At 38.7% G+C, this 21,509-nt stretch overlaps 1 protein-coding gene across 1 annotated transcript in view; it reads right to left on the bottom strand.

Annotated features, from left to right (window-relative positions):
- The window catches only part of LOC113629025 (protein unc-13 homolog C), a 340,801-nt gene that overhangs the window by 116,604 nt on the left and 202,688 nt on the right, over positions 1 to 21,509 (bottom strand). The window contains exon 15 of the mRNA XM_027123068.1: positions 17,930 to 18,015. Coding sequence (XP_026978869.1) covers positions 17,930 to 18,015 — 86 coding nt within the window. The remainder of the gene's footprint in view (positions 1 to 17,929; positions 18,016 to 21,509) is intronic.

Below are 21,509 nucleotides of genomic sequence, written 5' to 3'. Positions count from 1 at the left end.
CTTCCAACCTGACTCCCTGTGGATCTTTCTTTTCGGCGTTTGTTGTAGAAGAGTCTTTCTGCCAGTCTCCAGTTTGTCTTCAGTGAGAACTGCTCCACATGTACGTGAATTTTTGATGTGTTCATGCGGGGGGAGGTGAGCTCAGTGTCTTCCTACTCCTCCATCTTGATCTCCTCTGGGATGGTACTTCTTCAGCCTCATGTGTAAGTGGTGATTCTCCTGTGCTTGTCGTTTTCCTGCTTGCATATGACTTACCACTGGTTGCTTCTCTTTGCCTCTGAAGAATCTTCACACATACCTCCACCCCATAACCTTGTGCCCAGCTTTCATTCATTTTGCTTTCTGCCTCTGTGTTTCTCTAAGCCCGAGAAGTGGTTCTTGGTCATCATTTTGTGGCACCCTTCCATCTATACAGTGATTTATGAGGTATGACGCAATGAAGATTTTATTCATCATAATGATGCTACTAAAGTTTATAGATAAGTTACTTCACTCTTTTTAAAAGAAGAAACTATTATTTTAGGTCTTGTATTATGATCATATTATAATAAATAGTATTTTATTTTAAAATATATTAAAATAATTTCACTCATACTCTCTTAATGCTAAAGTTGTTCCTACTGGGAGAGAAACGGCTGGAGTTTCCTGCAGCACATGCCGTTTGTGTAGCTAGTCAGCCTCAGCTCTAGTTGGACCTATTTAGAAGTCAGGATTAGCATTTTGGAGCACTCCAATGACAAGTAGTGTACAGTGCCCTGAAGTCCCTTGGGGAGTTGGAGAAGAGGGTTCCCAACACAGAGCACAGCACAGTGGACTCACCTTCTCCAGCAGACATCTCTGTTCTGTCTCCAAAGTGCCTCTCATGCTCCAACCTGCTCTCTCCAGCATCAGACTGTCACCAGGTATAATCTCTGTCTTCCTCTCCCACTAAGCTTCTAGAAATGCCCTCTTCTTGCCCCTTTTCAGCTCTTTTGCCATCTTGAATAGCCCATCGTTATGAGATTGATATAAGTCCGAGGTTACACCACCACAAGCCACTCACAGGTAGTTTCTTAATAGGGTGAAAACTATGTGCATCTTGTTTCTATTATGCTTTCAGGGTCTGCTCTAAAGCACAAAGCTACTTTAAACAGGGCCTTTTCCCTTCTTCTCAAGTTATAACCAGGCATCATACATAGTCTATAACTGGCAGTCATCCCAAGAGAACCAACAGGAGGTCGGTCATTCGTTCAGAGCTTTCCCTGGAATGTCTCCAAATAAAAAAACATGGCAAAAGCATGGTTTCTGGGCTCCTTATCAGGAGAAAGTTTCTGGAAAGCTGGTTTATACCAAATGCCATCACCTTCCTGGGTTTTCATTGTTGCCAAAACATTCTCACTTGCTGGGTATTGTGGATCTCCAAACAAAGACAAAGTTTCTTGATCAAAATATTAACCCAGAAGCTACAGATATTTGTATTCTTTGATTCCATCTGTATATCTGCAGGCACTGTTGCACTTGTGATTGATCTGATTTGATTTAATGAGGAGAGTCAATTTAAAAGTTCCACAAATAAAGTCAAGTAGTTTAGATAATGTTCATGTATTGCTAAATCATCTTGTCTTCTTTAATACCTACCAGGGGCTGCAAGGCAGCAATTAGGATCTTACGGCCAAGATATTTAAATATTTATATTTCCCATTTGAGTTTTTCTAAACTAATTTTAACAATTACTTTCAATTTGTTATTATTAATTTTTGTTTTTTAACTAAAACTGCTAATAGGGAAGAAAACTCTGAGTTTTTGTTAGTTTTTCTTTACTTTTCTTTTTATTTTCCCCCTATCTTTTCCCAGATGAGATGTGGATAAAAGATAAATAGCAGGAAAAGAACAGAGGTGAAAGTGAAGATTTAAATACATATTTTTCATATAAGTGGTAATTTACTATGTTATGCTATTGACATATGCAAACCCATTTCTTTGTTTTCAGCAACTGCCAACTTTATTTTCTTAATTGCACTCTTACTAAATTTTCCTCCTGGCAATTATGACCTACTACAGATTTCACATTCAAATGCTCCATTCAAATACCTTGCCCAAGGGATGTGATAATTGGCCAGGAATATCTTAATTAGTTTTAAGAGAAAAAATTGTTATGTTTAAATATAACATTCTCATTATAGGTATTTAAAAATAAAGAGTTAGGTACACAAAAACAGGACCAAAATTGTGTCAAATTCCCAATTATTATTGGGGAAATTATGTCTATACTCTATTGGTATTTGAAAATTAATGAATATGGAAATAAGTCTGGATGTTCTTTTGTGGGATTTAAGTCTTACTACTGTGTATTTTTAAATGATTCAAAAATTTTTATTTGATTACCTATCATGTTCTAGGAATGAGGATTCAACTACAAATGGGATTATAAAGTTTCTGACTCCATGAAGCTTGTTTTTAAGTTTCAGAGCAGTGTTTTTAAACTGCTGGCCCAACTCAACAATGGGTCATAAAATCAATTTAGAGCACTATAACTAAAATTTTAAAAAAATATATAGGTAATTTTAGTTAGTATATTTACATATATATATATATATATATACACACACACACACACACACACATAAATTGAAAAACAGAATAAGAAATAAATTTTGAGGGTTTATATTACCTCTACACTTGTCAAGACTCCATGTGTCATGAAACTTTTGTTTTGGTTGTGTGTGTATCTGGGTGTGTATATATACTGTGCTATTGTAAAAATGTAGTTTTTGCTTTGGATTGTGACCCAAACGCTTACAAATAGTTCCATAAAAGAAAGAGAAAAAATTAGTAAACAAGTGAACAAATAACTAGGCTAAATAAAAAGATTCAGATACAGTAAGTGTTTGAAAGAAAAAAGGGGGTGGATTTTGTGGGAGTGGAGTGAGGGATGGGATGGTCAAGGTAGGTTATGATAAGGAATGAAATGTGAACTAAGACCTGCAGGGTGGGAAAGAGCCCGCTATACAGAGAGCAGGGAAGAGCTTTAAAGGTGGAAGGAAGAGCCAATGTGAATGCCCTGCTGTAGAAGCAAATCTGGCCCAGATGAGGAATAGGCATGAGGGTGCTGTGGTTACAGATAAATGAGAGGGAAAGGGAATGAGATGCACTTGGAGGGTGAATAGATTCAGACTACACAGCATGATAAGCCATGGTTTTAAAAAAAATGGGTTTTGGTTGACTGAAAGGGGAAGATTTTGGAAGCTTTTATATGCCAGAGAAAGTCTTGATCTAATTTAAATTTGTGTGGGTTAGTCTGGATGTTATGAGCACAACGGATTAAAGGAAAGCAAGAGTGGAAATGTGCAAAATATTTAGGGGGCTATTACAGCTGTCAAAGCAAAAGAGGTCTGTGGCTAGAACTAATTGGAGGTAGTGGAGATGGAGAGAAGGGTACAGAGCTAGGTATGTTTTGGAGGTAGAACAAGTATCGTTTGCTTATGGATATCTGTGTGTTGTGTCTCTGTGGATGGTGGTAGACTGAGAGAAATAAAGGAATCAAAGATAATGTCTAAAAACTATACAAATGGTGGCATCTTTTGCTGGAATGGCAAAGGCCAAGACAGGAATAGAATTTGGGTGGGGAGGTTTTAATTCTAGAGGTTCATTTTTTTTTTTTTTTTTTTGGTACGCGGGCCTCTCACTGTTGTGGCCTCTTCCGTTGCGGAGCACAGGCTCCGGACACGCAGGCTCAGCGGCCATGGCTCACGGGCCCAGCCGCTCCGCGGCATGTGGGATCTTCCCGGATCGGGGCACGAACCCATGTCTCCTGCATCGGCAGGTGGACTCTCAACCACTGCGCCACCAGGGAAGCCCTAGAGGTTCATTTTTAACAGGTAATTTTGAGATCAAATAGACACAGTTTTCATCCACAGCACTGATTCAATTTTATAATTATATATTTATTTGTGTAATTATTTGCTCATTATAGAGTAAAAAGTTCCTCAAGGTGGGAGTCATGTTTATTTTTTGTGTTGTACTGATCCTTGTTTTCCCAGCACAGCGCAAGCATGCAGGGAATATCTACTGACCTAATGACATAAAGGTGTTGTTATTAATGAACACTTTTATGAATGTCAGTGATGGACTTTCCTTTGGTGATCATTTTTTTTCAAAGAAATCAAGTTTTAACAGAAGAAAATTTCTACCTGCCTAATGGTGAGGCAAGAACAATGAGATGTCTTTACAGAACCATGAAGCCAGGGTCATTGACTAGTTAATCACTTGCTTCTACACACCAGCCTTCTAGAACAGTTGTTTCTCACACTTTAGCACACATGAGATTCATTTGGAAGTCTTGTTAAAATAGGGAAAGCTGAACCTTATGCTCAGAATTTCTTATTCAGTAGGTCTGGGGTAGGGTCTGGGGATTTGCATTTCTAACCACTTCCCAGGTGATACTGGTGATGCTGGTCCAGGGGAAATCAGTGCTCTAGCAAGAGAAGGTTCTTAATCTGGGGTTCACAGATCCCTGGAAAAGTCTACAAAAGCGCTATGGGGGATTTACATACACATCCCTGAAAAGATATATACACATTTTTCATGTATATGCTATGTGCATCTTTCTGGTGATAGAGCCTGAATATTTCATCACGTACTCAAAGGCCTTCAACACTTAATTAAGAGTAGTGGTACTCAATCTTGGATATATAATAGAACTCCCTGAAGTCTTGGCTCTTCTATTCAATTGCTGTGTGACTTTGGGCAAAATACTTAACTTCTCTGTGCCTCAAGTTCTTCATGTATAAAATGGAGCTAACATAATAGTACCTACCTTATGGGCTTGTTATGAAGTTCAAATAAGTTAATATTTGCATATCATTTAGAGAAGTACTTAGTAAGTGCTAAATAGGTGATTGCTAAATAGGATTATAAACCTTAGAGTATTCTTTTTTTTAAAGTCTAGGATCCACCTCTGGTGATTCTAATGTACAGCCAGGGATGACAACCACTGCTCTGTAATGAAAAGAGAGCAAGAGATAGATGAGTGCCTTTCTTGAGAATGTGGTGTTAATTTCCTCTCAGCGTAGCAGACTTCCCTTCCCAGAGGAGCTTTGCTAGGAAACTAGAGAGGGCTAGCAAGAGCCCCAGCATCTTGGAAGTGAATTCTCTTCCTAAAACCTCAAGAGCTGGTTCATGCTGACCTTTTTTCTTGTGGTAGGGGGAGGGGCTGAGGCAAAGCAGCAGAAGGAAGAAAGTTGGTTTTATCCAAGCTGATTATTTCTTTTGTTTAAAATCAATGCAAACAATAAAAGCCTGTCCTAATATAGGAAAATGCTAACATTATAAAGAAATGATCAGAGAGGTAAATACTAACTGTGTGAGCAAACTAGCCTTCGAAATGACACCAGTGACCCTTGCTTCCTGTAGTTCATGTCCTTGTGTGCTCCCTTCTACACTGAATGTAGCTGAACTGTGTGATCAATAAGATATCGCAGAAGGGACAAAGTCTAACTTCCCAGGCTAGGTTGGAAAAGACATTGCAGTTTTCCCACCCTTTGTCTTGCGTTGTTCACTCTGGGAGAAGCTAGCTGTCACACAGAGAGGACCGTCAAGCAGTTTGTGGAGAGGAAAACAAAGAACTGAGGCCTCCCACCAACAGCCCATAGTGGCTTGACAGCCACGTGGGAGAGCCACGTGGGAGAGCCACGTGGAAATTGACTCTTCTAGCCCATCAAGCTTTCAGCAACTGCAGCCCTGGTTCCTATCTTAACTGTAACCTCACAAGAGACCCCAACCCCAAACCTCCTATTCTGCAGAAACCATGAGAGATACTACATACTGATTTATGTTTTAATTCACAAAGTTTTGGGATAATTTGTTACGCAGTGATACATAACTGATGAAGTAAACTTAAACTTTTATTTTTTAGATGCCTGAGCTGAGAGTTTCCCTTTGGCCATTTTGGTGCCACTGCAGGTGATCTGCTCATTTTATTTTTCCTAACCCTTTAAGTCCACGTAAGATACAAGGAAATGGTTAGCGAGTAAAATAGGCACACTCTATGCGGAGAGAAAGAGAACCCAGTCTCCTGCTTTGTGTTTTCCTGAGGCCTCACATCCAGAGAGAAAATAAGTAACAAGACTCTTGAGCTGTACCAAGCTCAACAGTTAGGGGTCAGCTATGCAGGACCCTAATTGAGTCGACAAAGCCTAATACTATCTTAAAAGAAAAATGCAAGAAAGCTCAAAGTTTCTTAGGAGCACAGATGGCCAGGTTGCCAATCTAAACCCCCCTGAATTGTTGGTGTCCACTACTGTTCTTTATTTCAAAACCAAATAAACCAAAGAATAATGTGAGAAACGAGTAGATTTTTCCTGGTTAAGGCTGAGTTTGGGCTGAGAGAAAATGACCATGAAGACCTTTAAGTGCTATTTATATACTGGTCATATAACAATTTGAAATAGCTGAATAGGTGTTGCTCCATCACTCGGTTCTAATAAACCAGGTTACTTGGCTTTTGGAAAATAATTTCCATCTACCTGAGATTTTGCTGAAGTTCACCACTGTGGGTAGACAGACTTAAAAATGGTTGCACTGAACCTCAGAACATACATGGGGTGTGTCTGACAAAAATATTTGCATATGCAGCCAGAGAGATCACATCCACAGCCTAAATTAACTTAGACCTGTTTTTGCTGTGTGATTACCTTCTGAGTTGGAGATTTGGGGACCCAGAAAAAGTGGTTGATCAGTTAATTACATCCTACTCTGATATGCTCACTTCTATCCAGGGAACACAATATAGTACTCAGATCAGCATATTTTAATTAATTTTTACCAAAATCAATTATAAGGCGAGTTAGTAGGTGATTACAGGGTGAGATTAATGATAGCATTACAAACACTCCTGGTCACTTATTTTTTTCTTTCCTGTTATCTAGAAGCCAAATATTGTAGTCAGCATGTTCTAGATTAATTACACACACAGCTCATCCTCTCTGTCTATTCCAGAAAAACAAAACAAGTAGTTTCAACTTAACCATGGGGGGCAGAGAAGAGGAATTGCCAGAGAGGAAGCAACTGCGAAATGCATTTACTCTAAGTGTGAGCAGGGCTCGGGTCTCCCCAGTTGAGGTCATTTGAATGAACACTGATGCTTTCCTTTAGAGTAAAGATGAAATGAGGCAAGAAACCCCTAACTGTCTGGGAAATAACATGTTTAGAAGGTGAAAAGCAGAGTCAAATAAGCTTCATGTCTAGTTTCCATTTTATTTCCTTTTAAGTGTGTGCCCACTTCCAGCTCACCAGGGTAAGCAGGATTTAGTTTGCCGTCCCCACCCCTCCCAGTTTTAAATTTTAATGCTTTTTCTCCTTATTCTGATTTCAGGTCTTTTGGAAGGGAGAAGCAAGATGTCCCAAACACCGTAGTGTGTGCAATCTGCTGGTAAGTCCTGAGTGTACCAGGTGTTCGAGAGGATAATAAAGAAGGGGTGAGGGACTGATGGGGAGTAAGGGGAAAACATAAGACAAGTGGAGGAAGGCAGGGCTGAAACCCATCTGTCTACCTTGGTCTTACCCTGTTTTTTTAACATCTACTTTCACTGATTTCTATTTCCTTATTAAATTCCAGGGGGTTGGCATTTAAAGGTTTTAGACTTTAGATTATATAATTTGACAGCTAATTTTTATTAACCAGCCTGTGAAATCTGTTTGATGGCTAAAATTTGGCTCTAACTCATAGAAGTAGAATTTTACCCTATGTTTTGCATGCTGTGCTTGCTAATGTGAAATAGTTTGTCATATGTTGGGAAGCCTTTGGCTAAGGATTGAATCTCAAAGGCTTATGTGATGAAAGACATCTTGTTGAACTGGAGCTTTGATATGCTGTTGCCCAAATATCAATATGGACAATTCAAGTGATGAATAATGTACTTTAATATAGAATGGACTGGAAATTTATAGGAAGTTTTAACAATGTGCATTCCTAGGCTCTAACATAGATGAAAATCACTCTGAATCATGTAGTTAACCTGCACACACATTCATATACACATTGTTTTAGTGCACCTTGGATTTTCATTGAATGATTATTTATTGAGCCCCTACATGTGCCAGGCATCTGTTAAGGACTGAATATGGTCAATGTGGACCCTTCCCTCAAAGAGGTCAAAACTTCATATAATTGAGAATGTCACTAGTAAGACCATCTATTCTACTTAATAAAAATTTTCTGTAAAATATATATGAAGCATGCTGGACAGTTAAATGTGAAAAATACTGTTATGCAAAGCCTTACCAACATCCCCAGTTAAAGTCACACGGAAAAGAAAAATAAAACATAAATAGATGGCAAAGCTAGTTATCTCCTTTCTATAACATTTAGCTTTTACAGCATTATGGTTCAAAAAAAGCATTAAATGTTTCAAAATACACTGAGTTTTGCTCTATTCAAAATAATAAATAAAGATGTAAAGAAAGATGTTAACATTAGAGGAAATTTATTTGCCTTTGTTGTAATTTGACTCCAAGGCAAAAAAATGAAAAATTACTTGACATGAATGGTGTATGAGCTTCTATTTTTCCTTTGAAGAGGAGATTAAACACAATAAGCAACTTTTTCATTCTTTTCTAATGAAGGTTCACTTTCCTCTATGTTACTGAATACTCCTGGACTTTTCTCAACCTAAGAATTGTATGCCTACTTGGCTGAGTCATCAATATCTTTCCTGTCATTTTTCTCCCATTGAGTTTTGTGCTAATGGACTTGGCCCAGTCCATTCCCTTCCTCCCTTTAATTTCTTGAAAATTACTTCTCTTCTCCTTTTAAAAATTATTATTTTAATTCTTCTTTTCTTTCTCTTTACTTACAAAATTTAAAAATTGATATTTACAAATCAGTCTGCTCCTTGAACTTGTTTTTCTTTCCTAATTTGTTCTTACATAGTTGATACATCCATACCATCCCTCCACTTTAACTTTGCATTATAAGGGACATTTTTCTGACTTACTTATATATCTTCAAAAATCATTGTGCATTCACTGGTCAGAATGGCCACCATGAAAAAGTCTACAAATAACAAATACTGGAGAGGGTGTGGAGAAAAGGGAGCCCTCCAACACTGTTGGTGGGAATGTAAATTGATACAGCCACTGTGGAGAACAGTATGGCGGTTCCTTCAAAAACTAAAAATAGGGCTTCCCTGGTGGTGCAGTGATTGAGAGTCTGCCTGCCAATGCAGGGGACACGGGTTTGTGCCCCGGTCCGGGAGGATCCCACATGTCGCAGAGCCGCTAGGCCCGTGAGCCATGGCCGCTGAGCCTGTGCGTCCGGAGACTCTGCTCCGCAGCGGGAGAGGCTACAATGGTGAGAGGCCCACATACAGCAAAGAAAAAAAAAAAAAAACTAAAAATAGAACTACCATACGACCCAGCAATCCCACTACTGGGCATATACCCAGAAAAGATGAAAACTCTAATTTGAAAAGAAACATGCACTCCAGTATTCATTGCAGCACTATTTACAGTAGCCAAGACATGGAAGCAACGAGAGTGTCCATCAACAGATAAATGGATAAAGATAGTGTGTGTGTATGTATACACACACACACACACACACACACACACACTGGAATATTACTCAGCCATAAAAAAGAATGCAATAATTCCATTTGCAGCAACATGGATGAACCTAGAGATCAGCATACTAAGTGAAGTAAGTCAGACAAAGACAAATATTATATCACTTATATGTGGAATCTAAAAAAATGATGCAAATGAACTTACAAGACAGAAATAGACTCACATAGATAACAAACTTGTGGATACCAAAAGGGAAAGAGAAGGGGGAGGGACAAACTAGGAGGTTGGAATTAGTAGATACAGATTACTATATATAAAATAGATAAACAACAAGGACCTACTGTATAGCACAGGGAACTATATTCAATATCATGTAATAACCTATATTGGAAAAGAATCTGAATATATACATTTAACTGAATCACTTTGCTGTATACCTGAAGCTAACACAACATTGTAAATCAGCTATATTCTAATTAAAAAAAAATCATGTGTGTTCATCTCAGCAATGGAAGAAGGCACTATGTTGATTATACATTCCCTAGATTAGTAGTTCTTAAATTTTAGCATGCATCAGAATCATTTGGAGATCTTATTTAAAAAACAAAATCAAAAACAGATTGCTGGGCCTCAATCTGAAACAGTAGGTGTGGGGTGGGACCCAAGAATTTGCATTTCTAACATCTTCCCAGGTGATGCTGATGCTTGCTGGTCTGGGAACCACACTTTGAGAACTACTGGCCTAGTGAGCCAGGAAAACTTAAGAAGTACCAGTAAATACACTTTGTTCTTTTTTTTATTTGGGGGTGTGAGGCAAATATAACACAGAATCCCTCAAATAAGCTGTCACATATAAACTGATACATCAATACAGAAGTCATGTTTCAGTTCATGGTTTGACTCATGTGACCTGCAATTTAAATGAAAAGAACTGGTCTTTTTGCAATAATGAACACTGAGAGTTAGTAACCATTTACTTTTGTTTTGTTTTCATTTTTTGTCCATTAATCTAGACTTGGAATTCTGTGTGAAGATATGTCAAAACAAATTAGTGGGTTGCTGTAGAAAAGCAGGTGGGGACTGATGAACAGAGTGTGACTGGAAGAGGTATTTCACAATTTGTTAAGGAAGCAAAGCATTATAATCCTACCGTCTTCTCTTACCACACACAAATGCATGAGCAACACACACACATATACACACACACTGTTTCTGTGGGTAAATCAAAGGTATTTAGGGTTTTTTTTCCCCCACATCTGTGATTATTAAAACCTTCCTAGAACTGCTACAACCACAACATGTGGTAAAAATAATTATCGGGACTACATACTTACAAAACATTTCTCCTTTATATGAGTGATTGTAACTGGTTTGTGTGATTTGTGCAAATTGTGACTGGAAATTTGAGTTTGGGAATGGAACGTATATCTTTGCTTTTGTCTGTTTGTAGACATAGGCTTATATTCATGCATGCATTCATTGATTCATAACATTTTTAATTAAAGGTCAGAGAAAGGGACAGTAGGAAGATTCATACAAAGATGAATGAGAGCTCAGGGCATGGTGGATGATGTATCTGTGAAGTAAAGCACATGCATAAATAGTACAATAGGAAGTATTCAATATTATGGGAGAATAGGGAAGAAGTACATACTTCTCAGGGAAAACTTGACAGAAGTAACATTTGAATTGGACTTTGGAGAATGCATGAGTCTTTGCTGGGGATGGCAAGTAGGAGAAAGCCTGGGCGGGGGTGGGGGGCATCATGCACACCTCCTGGGGAATAAACTTGTGTAAGGATTTCAGGGAAATTTTAAACAGGTGGATGTAGGTAGAGCATATAGTATGTGTATGGAGCAAAGTATTAACCACTAGGGCTGAAATCAGGTACAGAAAGGAGAGGAGGGAGCTGGTGTAAGCTAGGCTAAGGAATCTGGACCTTATCCAGTGGTCCAGGAGGTGTCTATGAAGGAAGACCCATATCAGTGAAGGCAGAAGCAGGAAAGATGTGTCTGAACAAGAACAGCAGTAAGATTCATAGAAAGAAAAGTTACTGAAGAGAATTTCATATATAGAGCTTTTAGTACAGACGTGCTAATAGGATGCAGAGAAGAGAAGTCAACCACGATTTCCCAAGTTTTAGTTGAAGCGACTGTACTGTTTATGATGCCATTTGATAATAGCAGGAATGCAGAAATGTCTTAAAGTTGTGTTGAACTGTCTCTATGGCATTCTGGCAGCCATTGCCAAAGTACCTAAGTCTTAGCAAAAAGCTTTCAGAACAGGAAAATGACTTATTAGTCATATGAAATATAGGATAGAATTTGTTCAGGTATAAGACATTATCCACTAAAAGCTAATATTTTATCAGTGAGCACTGTATTATTTCTTTGAGTTATTCAACAGTTGCTTCCGGACAAGAGTAATATTGAAGATTCTCAACAGGATGAGGGAAAGCCACCTGTCATCTCTCCTTGGTTGAGAAATACCAACATCTCTGTTACTTATGGGAATTGCTGTACCTCTGAGGAGTGTTGCAACACGGAAGGACACCAAACAGGTTGAGAACCACTACTCTACGAAAAGGAGGTCAGAGAGATCCTTTACAAAGGGCTCCCAATCTTGGCTCCAACCACAGTCTCTGAAGAATACAGAGGCATAGCTTGAATCTCTGTCATTCCAATAAGGTTAAGGAAGATTGGGAGGAGGAAACAGGAGACGAAAGAAATCAGTTGTTTCCAGGGAGGTTTTACTGATTGCAGAAATTAGTCAGAAGCCAATCTTTTCTACCGAAATATGAGGATCAAGATAAATTGACAACCAGTGATTTGTGAGAGTAAACTTAAAAATCAGCAGAAAATTACTGAATGGAAGACAAGAAAGGTGACAAGTATCAAATCACAGTTTGAGGGTATGAGCTAGACCAGAAAGATGTTAAGGACAAGAATATTCTAAGGGAGGCTAGAGAAGTTCATGGGTCAATAGTTCAGTTCTTTCCGTATAGCCGAAGTGGTCAGCGAGACCAGGAGAGATGTGACCATGACTTTGTGTTCTCATTGTTTTCGTTCCTACAAGGTCAAGGGCAATGTTCTTAAATGCACAGGGTGGCCTGAGACCTGTATGTGGGTGAAGAGCAATAAAAAAAAATTATACTTCTTTGAGAGAAGGCCTCCGAAAATAAATGTAAGAGAGTAAGATATGCTAAAGATATTCAATATGCAAATACTCAAATTCATACATCAAGAGAAGATAGTGCATGGAAACGGTGAGAGCAGAGTTAACGGCAACAGTCGTGCTTATTAGGATGATGAGATAGTGAAAGATTACAAAGGCAGTCTAACAATTTTCACCTATTGATGAGGACCAACATGATAACTAAGCAGCAGACCAGAAAGATTGGCGGTAAAAAGATAGAATGTCCAGTGTTAAAGCCTTGCTGCTACTCAGTGTGTGGTGCACTAACCAGATGCCTGGGCATCATCTCAGATTTTGGTAGAAATGGAGAGAACCACCTACCCTGCCCCCCAAAAGGTCTACTCAACCAGAACCTGCATTTTAACAAGATTCCCGGGGACTATTGTACACATTAAAGTTTGAGGAGCTCTGATCTGGGAGACTTTAAATAAGGCCAGGTGAAAGATGATTGTATTTTGCATATCATAATTAATTCCATCTCTGCCTAAGTTAATTAAGTAAAACAGTCATTTTTAACTAATCTATTTTCAATGATTTTTAATTATTTTTCTATTCAAAGATTCATCTGAGAATGTGGCAAATGCTTTAGATACTCTTCTCCCATCCCATCCATCCTTACAAGCGGATGCAATTTCAGAATATGACTTAAAGCCCAGCCACAAATTCCAATTTAAGGAGTAGTAGTTAAAGAATCCCAAGCACTACTCTACAGAATTATTAATTAGAAACCACCTGAATGCTTGAGGACCCAATCCACCAAATGGCTGCTATCTTGGGGCCTAGCTGGGTTTGCTTTTAATAGAGACTTTGAAGACACCCACATATGTTACACAATCAGGGCCCTGAACAGGACTGCCTTGATTGCCAGGCAACCCAGTTCTATGGATACCAAGATGACATATAAAACGTGTGCCGTCAACTGCGATTGCCAAGTAAAACTTTCAGTCACAGGCATCTAGACATTTGGGTGGTATTATAAATCATCTGAAAGTTTCTGTTTACTAAATTATAATCCTCAAGATTGTGATAATGGCTAATGTTTGAGTATTTATTATGCACTAGGAAACTATCCGCTCCTTGCCCCCATAGCTCTCTCTCTTTCTTCCTTTCTCCTTAAAATAACCTGGTAAGGTAGGTATTTTTGTCCCTAATTTTAAAATATGGAAACTGAGACTTACTTTAATAAACTGTCCAAGATCATAGCTAACAAATTAATGGAAAGTAGCGGAGCCTGAACTCACACATAGATCTAACTTACTGCAAAACCTGTATTTTTACCAGCCAGGCTAAAGACTATAAAAGCCTTTAGAATAACTGCTTTAGAAAAAATTCTGCAAAACCAACTCTATTTCACTATAAAATGAAATATTTCATCAGGGACTTTTTTCTTCCTAAACTACCTTTTTCACAGAAAGTACATCTTTTGTGTAAAATCGGTAAAATAATTTATTCTGGTTCATTCAGCAAGTTATCACCAAAGTCTGATACTGCTTATCAAAGTTGTACGGTGATTAATGTCAAATCTGAAAACAAAATAAGATGGCTCATATAGACTGAGTAAAGTTGGGGGAAAAGTTATTTATTTTTAAATTAAATTATTCTTTTCGTAGCAGCTGATGAGTTCATGAAGTAAAGCAAAAAGCTGCATCAAAAAGCCTTAAGTCCATAAATTCTAACTCACTTCTCTGTTGACCTGACTTCATCAGAGGTTACTTACAACTTGGGCTCAGGTGCTTTAATCATAAGACAAACTATGTAGCCCAAATTATATAACAACACAGAGTCTTTCTAGGCCAATAGCCTGAAGCACTCCTCCACAGTCAATTAATTTTAACAACATTCTATAAGGCAAATAGGGAGAGTAAGAACATTACTATCACATGTAAAAGAGCCTGCCAGAAGAATGTTTTTAAGTATATGCCCTCTATTCTGTGAGGTATTCCTAGTCCTTATTTTCTTTAACAATTATTATTCATGTCACATTTTTTAAAATGTCACAGTATGAAGCCATCTATTACATTGAAATGGTGAAAGGGAAGGACGGAGAGATAGGGAACAAATGAACATGGATTTGTAAACACTGTCCTAGGAGTTTTAAACCTTAAATGACCTCTAAAGGAGACTGTTTTGAGACTTTCACAGATCTTTCTCCATTTATATAATAATAATGCTCTCCTCCCATTAGCACCGTAATTTTGAAGTATAGTATATTTGAGGTATCATGTAATCCTCACACCAACCTGGGAACTCTTATCACCTTTTTACTGAAAGGAAAACTAAAGTTTGGAGATGTTATACATTAATTGCCCAAGCTGGTGCAGCTCATACGTGAGAAAGCTTTCTGAAACTGGGTTTCCCAGACTCAGATCTCTTGCTGCCTCCCAACTAGCAATACTAGAAATGTTTAGTTTGAACATAAGTATCTGGCTTTGTCTGTGAGGCTCTTTGTATAAGGTTGTCCCATTTGTAATTTGATTCAAGTAAACTAACACATACTAAGCTTCTATTAAGGTTCAGTGAATACAGAAATGAGAAATACAATCTTTACACTCAAAAGCCTTCTCATCTGGTGTAGAAGATACATAAACCAGGAACTGCAATCTAAATTACTCCCTTACTATGCTCATTATGCCTTCCTGAAAATGGGTGTGAATGTGCAAACTAGTGAACGGGACACTTTAGGTGAATTGTATGGGATGTGAATTATATCTCAATACAGCTGCTATTAAAAAAATAAAATAATAAATTAAAAAAACATTAAAAAATGTGTTAAGGAAAGGATTCTTGTCTCCAGAAAACCTAAGATAATCACAAAATAATTACTTACCCTTGATCTTGGACCTGACTTTTAATAATACAATCTCAGCATTTTGGGATACTGGTTTTGCACAAAATTATTAACCTCTAATCAATAAACATCCAACCAAAGTTATGGTGCTTTACATGTAGCATTTCTAATTTCACTGTTGTTTCAAACAAACGTTATATTTTTTGAGATTTACATTTCCTAACATAAATATTATACTTAGTTGTCTAAAATTACTACTTATTTTTTAAAGCAAAGGTAACATAAAATAAAACATCCAATAGTTGCACAAATGTTATATAAATAAAGATAGAGGCCCTGTCCAAACGAAATGTGCACTGGTGGGCAATGCCACTGTGGAATGGTCCCAAATAGTCAAGCTCCTCTGAAATATGGGAAGGAGCGGCTCCTTGCCCATTGCCCAGCCCTCTGATCCAGTGTGAACTTTTCATTTTTCAGGTGAGGACAACGAAACACGAAGGTGTTGACCTCTTAAAATATTCCCAAGATCACATAGAAAAGGATCACAAACAGAAGTCTCTACTGCTTTTTCTACTACTACACTGAGTTGGGATTAACTGGTAAAGTCTTCACTGATGCAACACATAGTTATCAAGTAGTTTCTATTTTCTAGGCTTCATTCTAGGCAATACAGATATGCTGATAAAACTCACAGGCAAAAAATCTGCACTGTGGCAAGGAAGACAGATAAAAAGCCTGAGTAAACAAGTAAATAAAGGATAGTAATTAGTTGCTATGCAGAGGATTAAGATAAGGTTATTCATGGAGGTGACTTTAGCTCCTGAGCCCTACATGGCTGCATGAAGAGCGGTGGGAAGAGAAATCCAGGCAGTAAATGAGCTGATGAAAAGCTTGTGGTTGGTAGGAGGCAGAGGTAGAGAAAGCAGGATTGATCAATACAATGGAGAAGGAACGCTTCACTGCAGAATAAGGAGTTTGCATCTCTGAGCAAGTTCTGGTAAAATTTTAAGGATAAGTCCTAATTTATCTAATTAGGTGGTAGACCCAGACTTTACCCGAAAATCAGGTATTAAAATCTATTGTGTACCTTCCTTTTCAAATAAGGAAAAGTACTGTATGCTTCCTCTGTGTGCCCTAGCAAGAAGCTGACATTTCAGCAACACTAAGAAAAAAACAGTGGCACAATGAGCACAAACTCAATCAGTCATCTTCCACTCTGCGGTCCCAATGCCTGTTCTAAGCTGCCAATCTGAACAGGACATGTCCCTCCTGAAATCCCTTTATGGTCTGTCATTTCTCTTAGCAGAGTCAAACTCCTCATCATGGCCCACAAGGCAGCACATGCTGGTCCCTGACAATTTCTCCAGCCTCACTTCCTGCTACCTGTTGCTCAGAGGACCAGCTGAGTTCTCTTCTCAGATGAACCCTGTGCTCACTCTACTTGTTAATGCTTTGTCCTTGACCAGGACAAGACAGAGATGCTTCTTGCTCAACTCTTCCCAAAGTGAACTCCTACTTATACTTCAGGTCTTTGTCAAGATAACACTTCCTCAGAGGAAGTTCCTCTAGAAAACCTGCCTTGCCCCCTTGTCCTAAGTCTGACTTAGGAGCTTCACCTCCAGATATTCCATCATCTTTACCACTGACCACCCCCACATTGCAACCGTCTACATATTTGCAGCTGTCCTGCATAATCTTGTTGAGGGCAGGGACCATAGCTGTCCTGTTCATTGTTGTATCTTCCATACTGAGTGCAGTCTGGGCATTTAGCATCTAGGGGCTTAATACATAGTGAATAAGTGCAAAGAAAACTTTCTACTAGGTTTTAAATTCCTAGAGAGCAGGAACCCTAGGCTGGTTAAACATACTACCTCCAACTCTAAATACAAGGTGAGTGCTCAAAGAAATTTATAGTTTTTCAACTGAGAGCTGCTATTCCCATGCTTTACATTCTATGATTTGAGTATATTGAAAGTGGAGTTTCTGGTGAAGAGCCCTGCCATTTTCTTTGCACCAGCTTTGGCCATATTTTAACCTGCCCAGCCATCGGATACCATTTCTAAGTCTAGGTAGACAAATATCTGAACTAGTATTACTCATCTACCCTCTCAATATGGTCTGATTTATGCCACAAAGTATTCCTGCGTCTAAACTTTGTCCTACATATGAAATACTCACTATTATCCTGCAACTTAGACCATTTGATTTAAAATGCATTTCTTCAGGGCTTTTAAATACTTTGCGATCTTTATCTTTCCACAATGTGGAAATAAGTTTCAGAACTAAACTGATCACAGTGATCGATGTTTTGATGCAACAGTTCCTTACATTTAAAATCAAGAACACAAAATCAAAATTTAACTAAAACGTATACTCTTAGTAAATTTAAATATTTGTACCTACCTTCTAGTGCATCTTTCATATCCTGAGCAAAAAGGGTCCACATAATTTCAGCACTTATTTTTCCCATGTTCAGTTCTTGAGGAAACCTAAAAGCAAACATATATATTAGTAGATCAAAAAGAAAAATGTGCCTGAAAAAAAAACACTTCACATTACACAGACACCACGGTAATTATTACATTGTTTATAAATACTTTTACTTATGAGATTTCTCTTTATAAATTTTCAGGGGTAGGGAAAAAAAGCTGAACACCAGAGTGTGGCGATAAAGACAATTATTGGGTGAAAGGAAAACAGACTTCATTACGTCAGTGCCAATGTAATGTTGCCCAGGGTTCCTGATGGATGTCTTATGCTGTGTGTTTGCTTGCGTCTAAAGAGTCCCTTTAGTTTTATCAAACACTTTGTCTTCGTATGTCTCAATTTGAGGATAGGCCAGATGAATCTGAGGAGCAGATACCATATAACAGCAAAAACCACAGCTCGCATTCATCTGTCAGCCATTTTTCTCGAAGCAAACTTGAGTGCTTCCATTCTCTATTTGCTTAAAGCAAATTATTTCAAGAAAGATTCCTCACTTCTCTGGTAAAATGGCCCATGGTGGACCCATTAATCAGGACTCCAGAACTACCAGGCAGGCTGTGTATTTTAGCTCAAACAAGCTTAAGCCAAAGACAAGATTCCTACTGCTGCTGAATATGTATTCAGTTTGTATGTGTTTTCAATCTCATGATAAGCCCAGCGAAAATAATTTCATTCATTTCATTTCATCGTAAACACTCAGCCCATGCCAACATGCAAGACTGAAAGTATTTGCTGTTCTAACAAATATATATTACATATTTTATGCATTGAATATATTATTTATAAAGTGCATGTATATAAATGTTTATATACATATATACAAGCTAACATATTAAGGAAATATAGATATATACATATATACATATATATGTAAAGTAACAAGAATAACTCTCACATTCATTTATTTTTTATTTTTAAGATTTTTTTGATGTGGACCATTTATTTTTTTTTTAAAGTCTTTATTGAAAGTTAAGACTTTTCCTTCCTATGTAGGGGGTGCAGGTTCAATCCCTGGTCTGACAACTAAGATCCCACATACCTCACAGCCAAAAAACCAAAACATAAAACAGAAGCAATACTGTAACAAATTCCATAAGGACTTCACATTCATTTACATCTTTGAGTCCAAATCAAAAAAAGAGAAAAGAGCAATATAACTCTGAATGGGATACAAAGGGTTACTTAAGTAAATATGACCTCAGTATAACCTCAACAAAGAAAAGACCACATATCCTACATACTATTTCACCAAACCACAGCATGTTTCATCAAATATCCCTTACCAATTTCCATCTATCAATTTATCTAATAATGTCAACTGATACTTTAAAACTTAAATGTGGATGCATTATTAAGTATTAATACAGAACACTTCCTATGATCAAAAAATAAATATAACCTAGATATATACAAAATTAGTTTTCAACAATAAATTTTACCCCCTTTATATAAAAATAACCTTTGGCAAGTAATGTTTCATTTGTGGATAGCTAAGAATATCCCATATATGTAGTATATTAACTTTTATGTAATAGTTACACAACAACAAAATTGTAAGTGATATAATTACAGTGATTTAAGCTCGTAAAATGAGGAAATCTATTATTTTAATTTTTTGACTCCAGAATAAAGAATGTATTAATTCTGTTTATGGTGCCCTGATAAAAAAAAACAAAGACATTGGGAGACCTTCAAGATGGTGGAAGAGTAAGATGTAGAGATCACCTTCCCCCCCAACAAATACATCAGAAATACATCTACATGTGGAACAGCTCCTATAGAACACCTACTCAATGCTGGCAGAAGACCTCAGACCTCCCAAAAGAAAAGAAACTCCCCACGTACCTGGGTAGGACAAAAGAAAAAAAGAAAAAACAGAGACAAAAGAATAGGGACAGGGCCTGCACCTCTGGGAGGGAGGTGTGAAGGAGGAGAAGTTTCCACACACTAGGAAGCCCCTTTGCTGGTGGAGACTGAGGGTGGCGGAACGGGGGGAGCTTCGGAGCCACGGAGAGCGCAGCACAGGGGTGTGGAGGGCAAAGTGGAGCAATCCCCACACAGAGGATCGGTGCCGCCCAGCACTCACCAGCCCGAGAGGCTTGTCTGCTCACCCTCCAGGGGCGGGTGGGGCAGGGAGCTGAGGCTCCGGCTTTGAGGTCAAGGTCAGATCCCAGGGAGAGGACTGGGGTTGGCAGCGTGAACACAGCCTGAAGGGGTTAGTGCACCACAGCTAGCCGAAGGGAGTTCAGGAAAAAGTCTGGAGTTTCCAAAGAGGCAAGAGACCATTGTTTCAGGGTGTGTAAGTAGAGGGGATTCAGAGCACCGCCTAAACGAGCTCCAGAGATGGGCGCGAGCCGCGGCTGTCAGTGTGGACCCCAGAGATGGGCATGAGATGCTAACACTGCTGCTGCAGCCACCAAGAATCCTGTGTGCGAGCAAGGTCACTCTCCACACCTCCCCTCCTGGGAGCCTGTGCAGCCCACCACTGCCAGGGTCCCACGATCCAGGGACAACTTCCCCGGGAGAACACATGGTGCGCCTCAGGCTGGTGCAATGTCATGCTGGCGCAATGTCATGCTGGCCTCTGCCGCAGCAGGCTTGCCCCACATCCATACCCTCCCACGCCCCGGCATGAGTGAGCCAGAGACCCCGAATCAGCTACTCCTTTAACCTTGTCCTGTCTGAGCGAAGAACAGATGCCCTCAGGCTACCTATAGGCAGAGGCGGGGCCAATCCAAAGCTAAACCCTGGGAGCTGCGAGAACAAAGAAGAGAAAGGGAAATCTCTCCCAGCAGCCTCAGGAGCATGGGATTAAATCTCCACAGTCAACTTGATGTACCCTGTATCTGTGGAATACCTGAACAGATAACGAATCATCCCAAAATAGAAGTGGTAGAATTTGGGAGCAACGGCATATATATATTTTTCCTTTTTCTCTTAGTGAGTGTGTATGTGTATGATTCTTTGTGTGATTTTGTCTGCATAGCTTTGTTTTTACCATTTGTCCTAGGGCTCAGTCTGTCATTTTTTTTAGTATAGTTTTTAGCACTTGTTATCATTGGTGGATTTGTTTTTTGGTCTGGTTGCTCACTTCTTTCTTTCATTCTTTATTTATTTTTTCTTTTTTTAATTACTTTTGAATTTTTAAATTTTTAATAATTTATTATATAAATAACATTATTTTATTACTTTTCCTTCTCTCTTTCTTTTTTTTTCTCCCTTTTCTTCTGAGCCGTGTGGCAGACACGGTCTTGGTGCTCCGGCCACGTGTCGGGCCTCTGCCTCTGAGGTGAGAGAGCCGAGTTCAGCACACTGGTCCATCAGAGACCTCCCGGCTCCACGTAATATCAAACGGCGAAAGCTACCCAGAGATCTCCATCACAACGTGAAGACACAGCTCCACTCAACAACCAGCAAGCTACAGTGCTGGACACCCTATGCCAAACAACTAACAGGACAGGAACACAACCCCACCCATTAGCAGAGAGGCTGCCTA

Source organism: Aethalodelphis obliquidens, unplaced genomic scaffold (genome assembly GCF_003676395.1).
Source record: "Aethalodelphis obliquidens isolate GAN/ISIS:26980383/991018 unplaced genomic scaffold, ASM367639v1 scaffold26, whole genome shotgun sequence".
Lineage (NCBI taxonomy): Eukaryota > Metazoa > Chordata > Mammalia > Artiodactyla > Delphinidae > Aethalodelphis > Aethalodelphis obliquidens.
The sequence above is the reverse complement of the archived record's forward strand: the minus strand, read 5'-3'. Positions and strand labels throughout refer to the sequence as shown.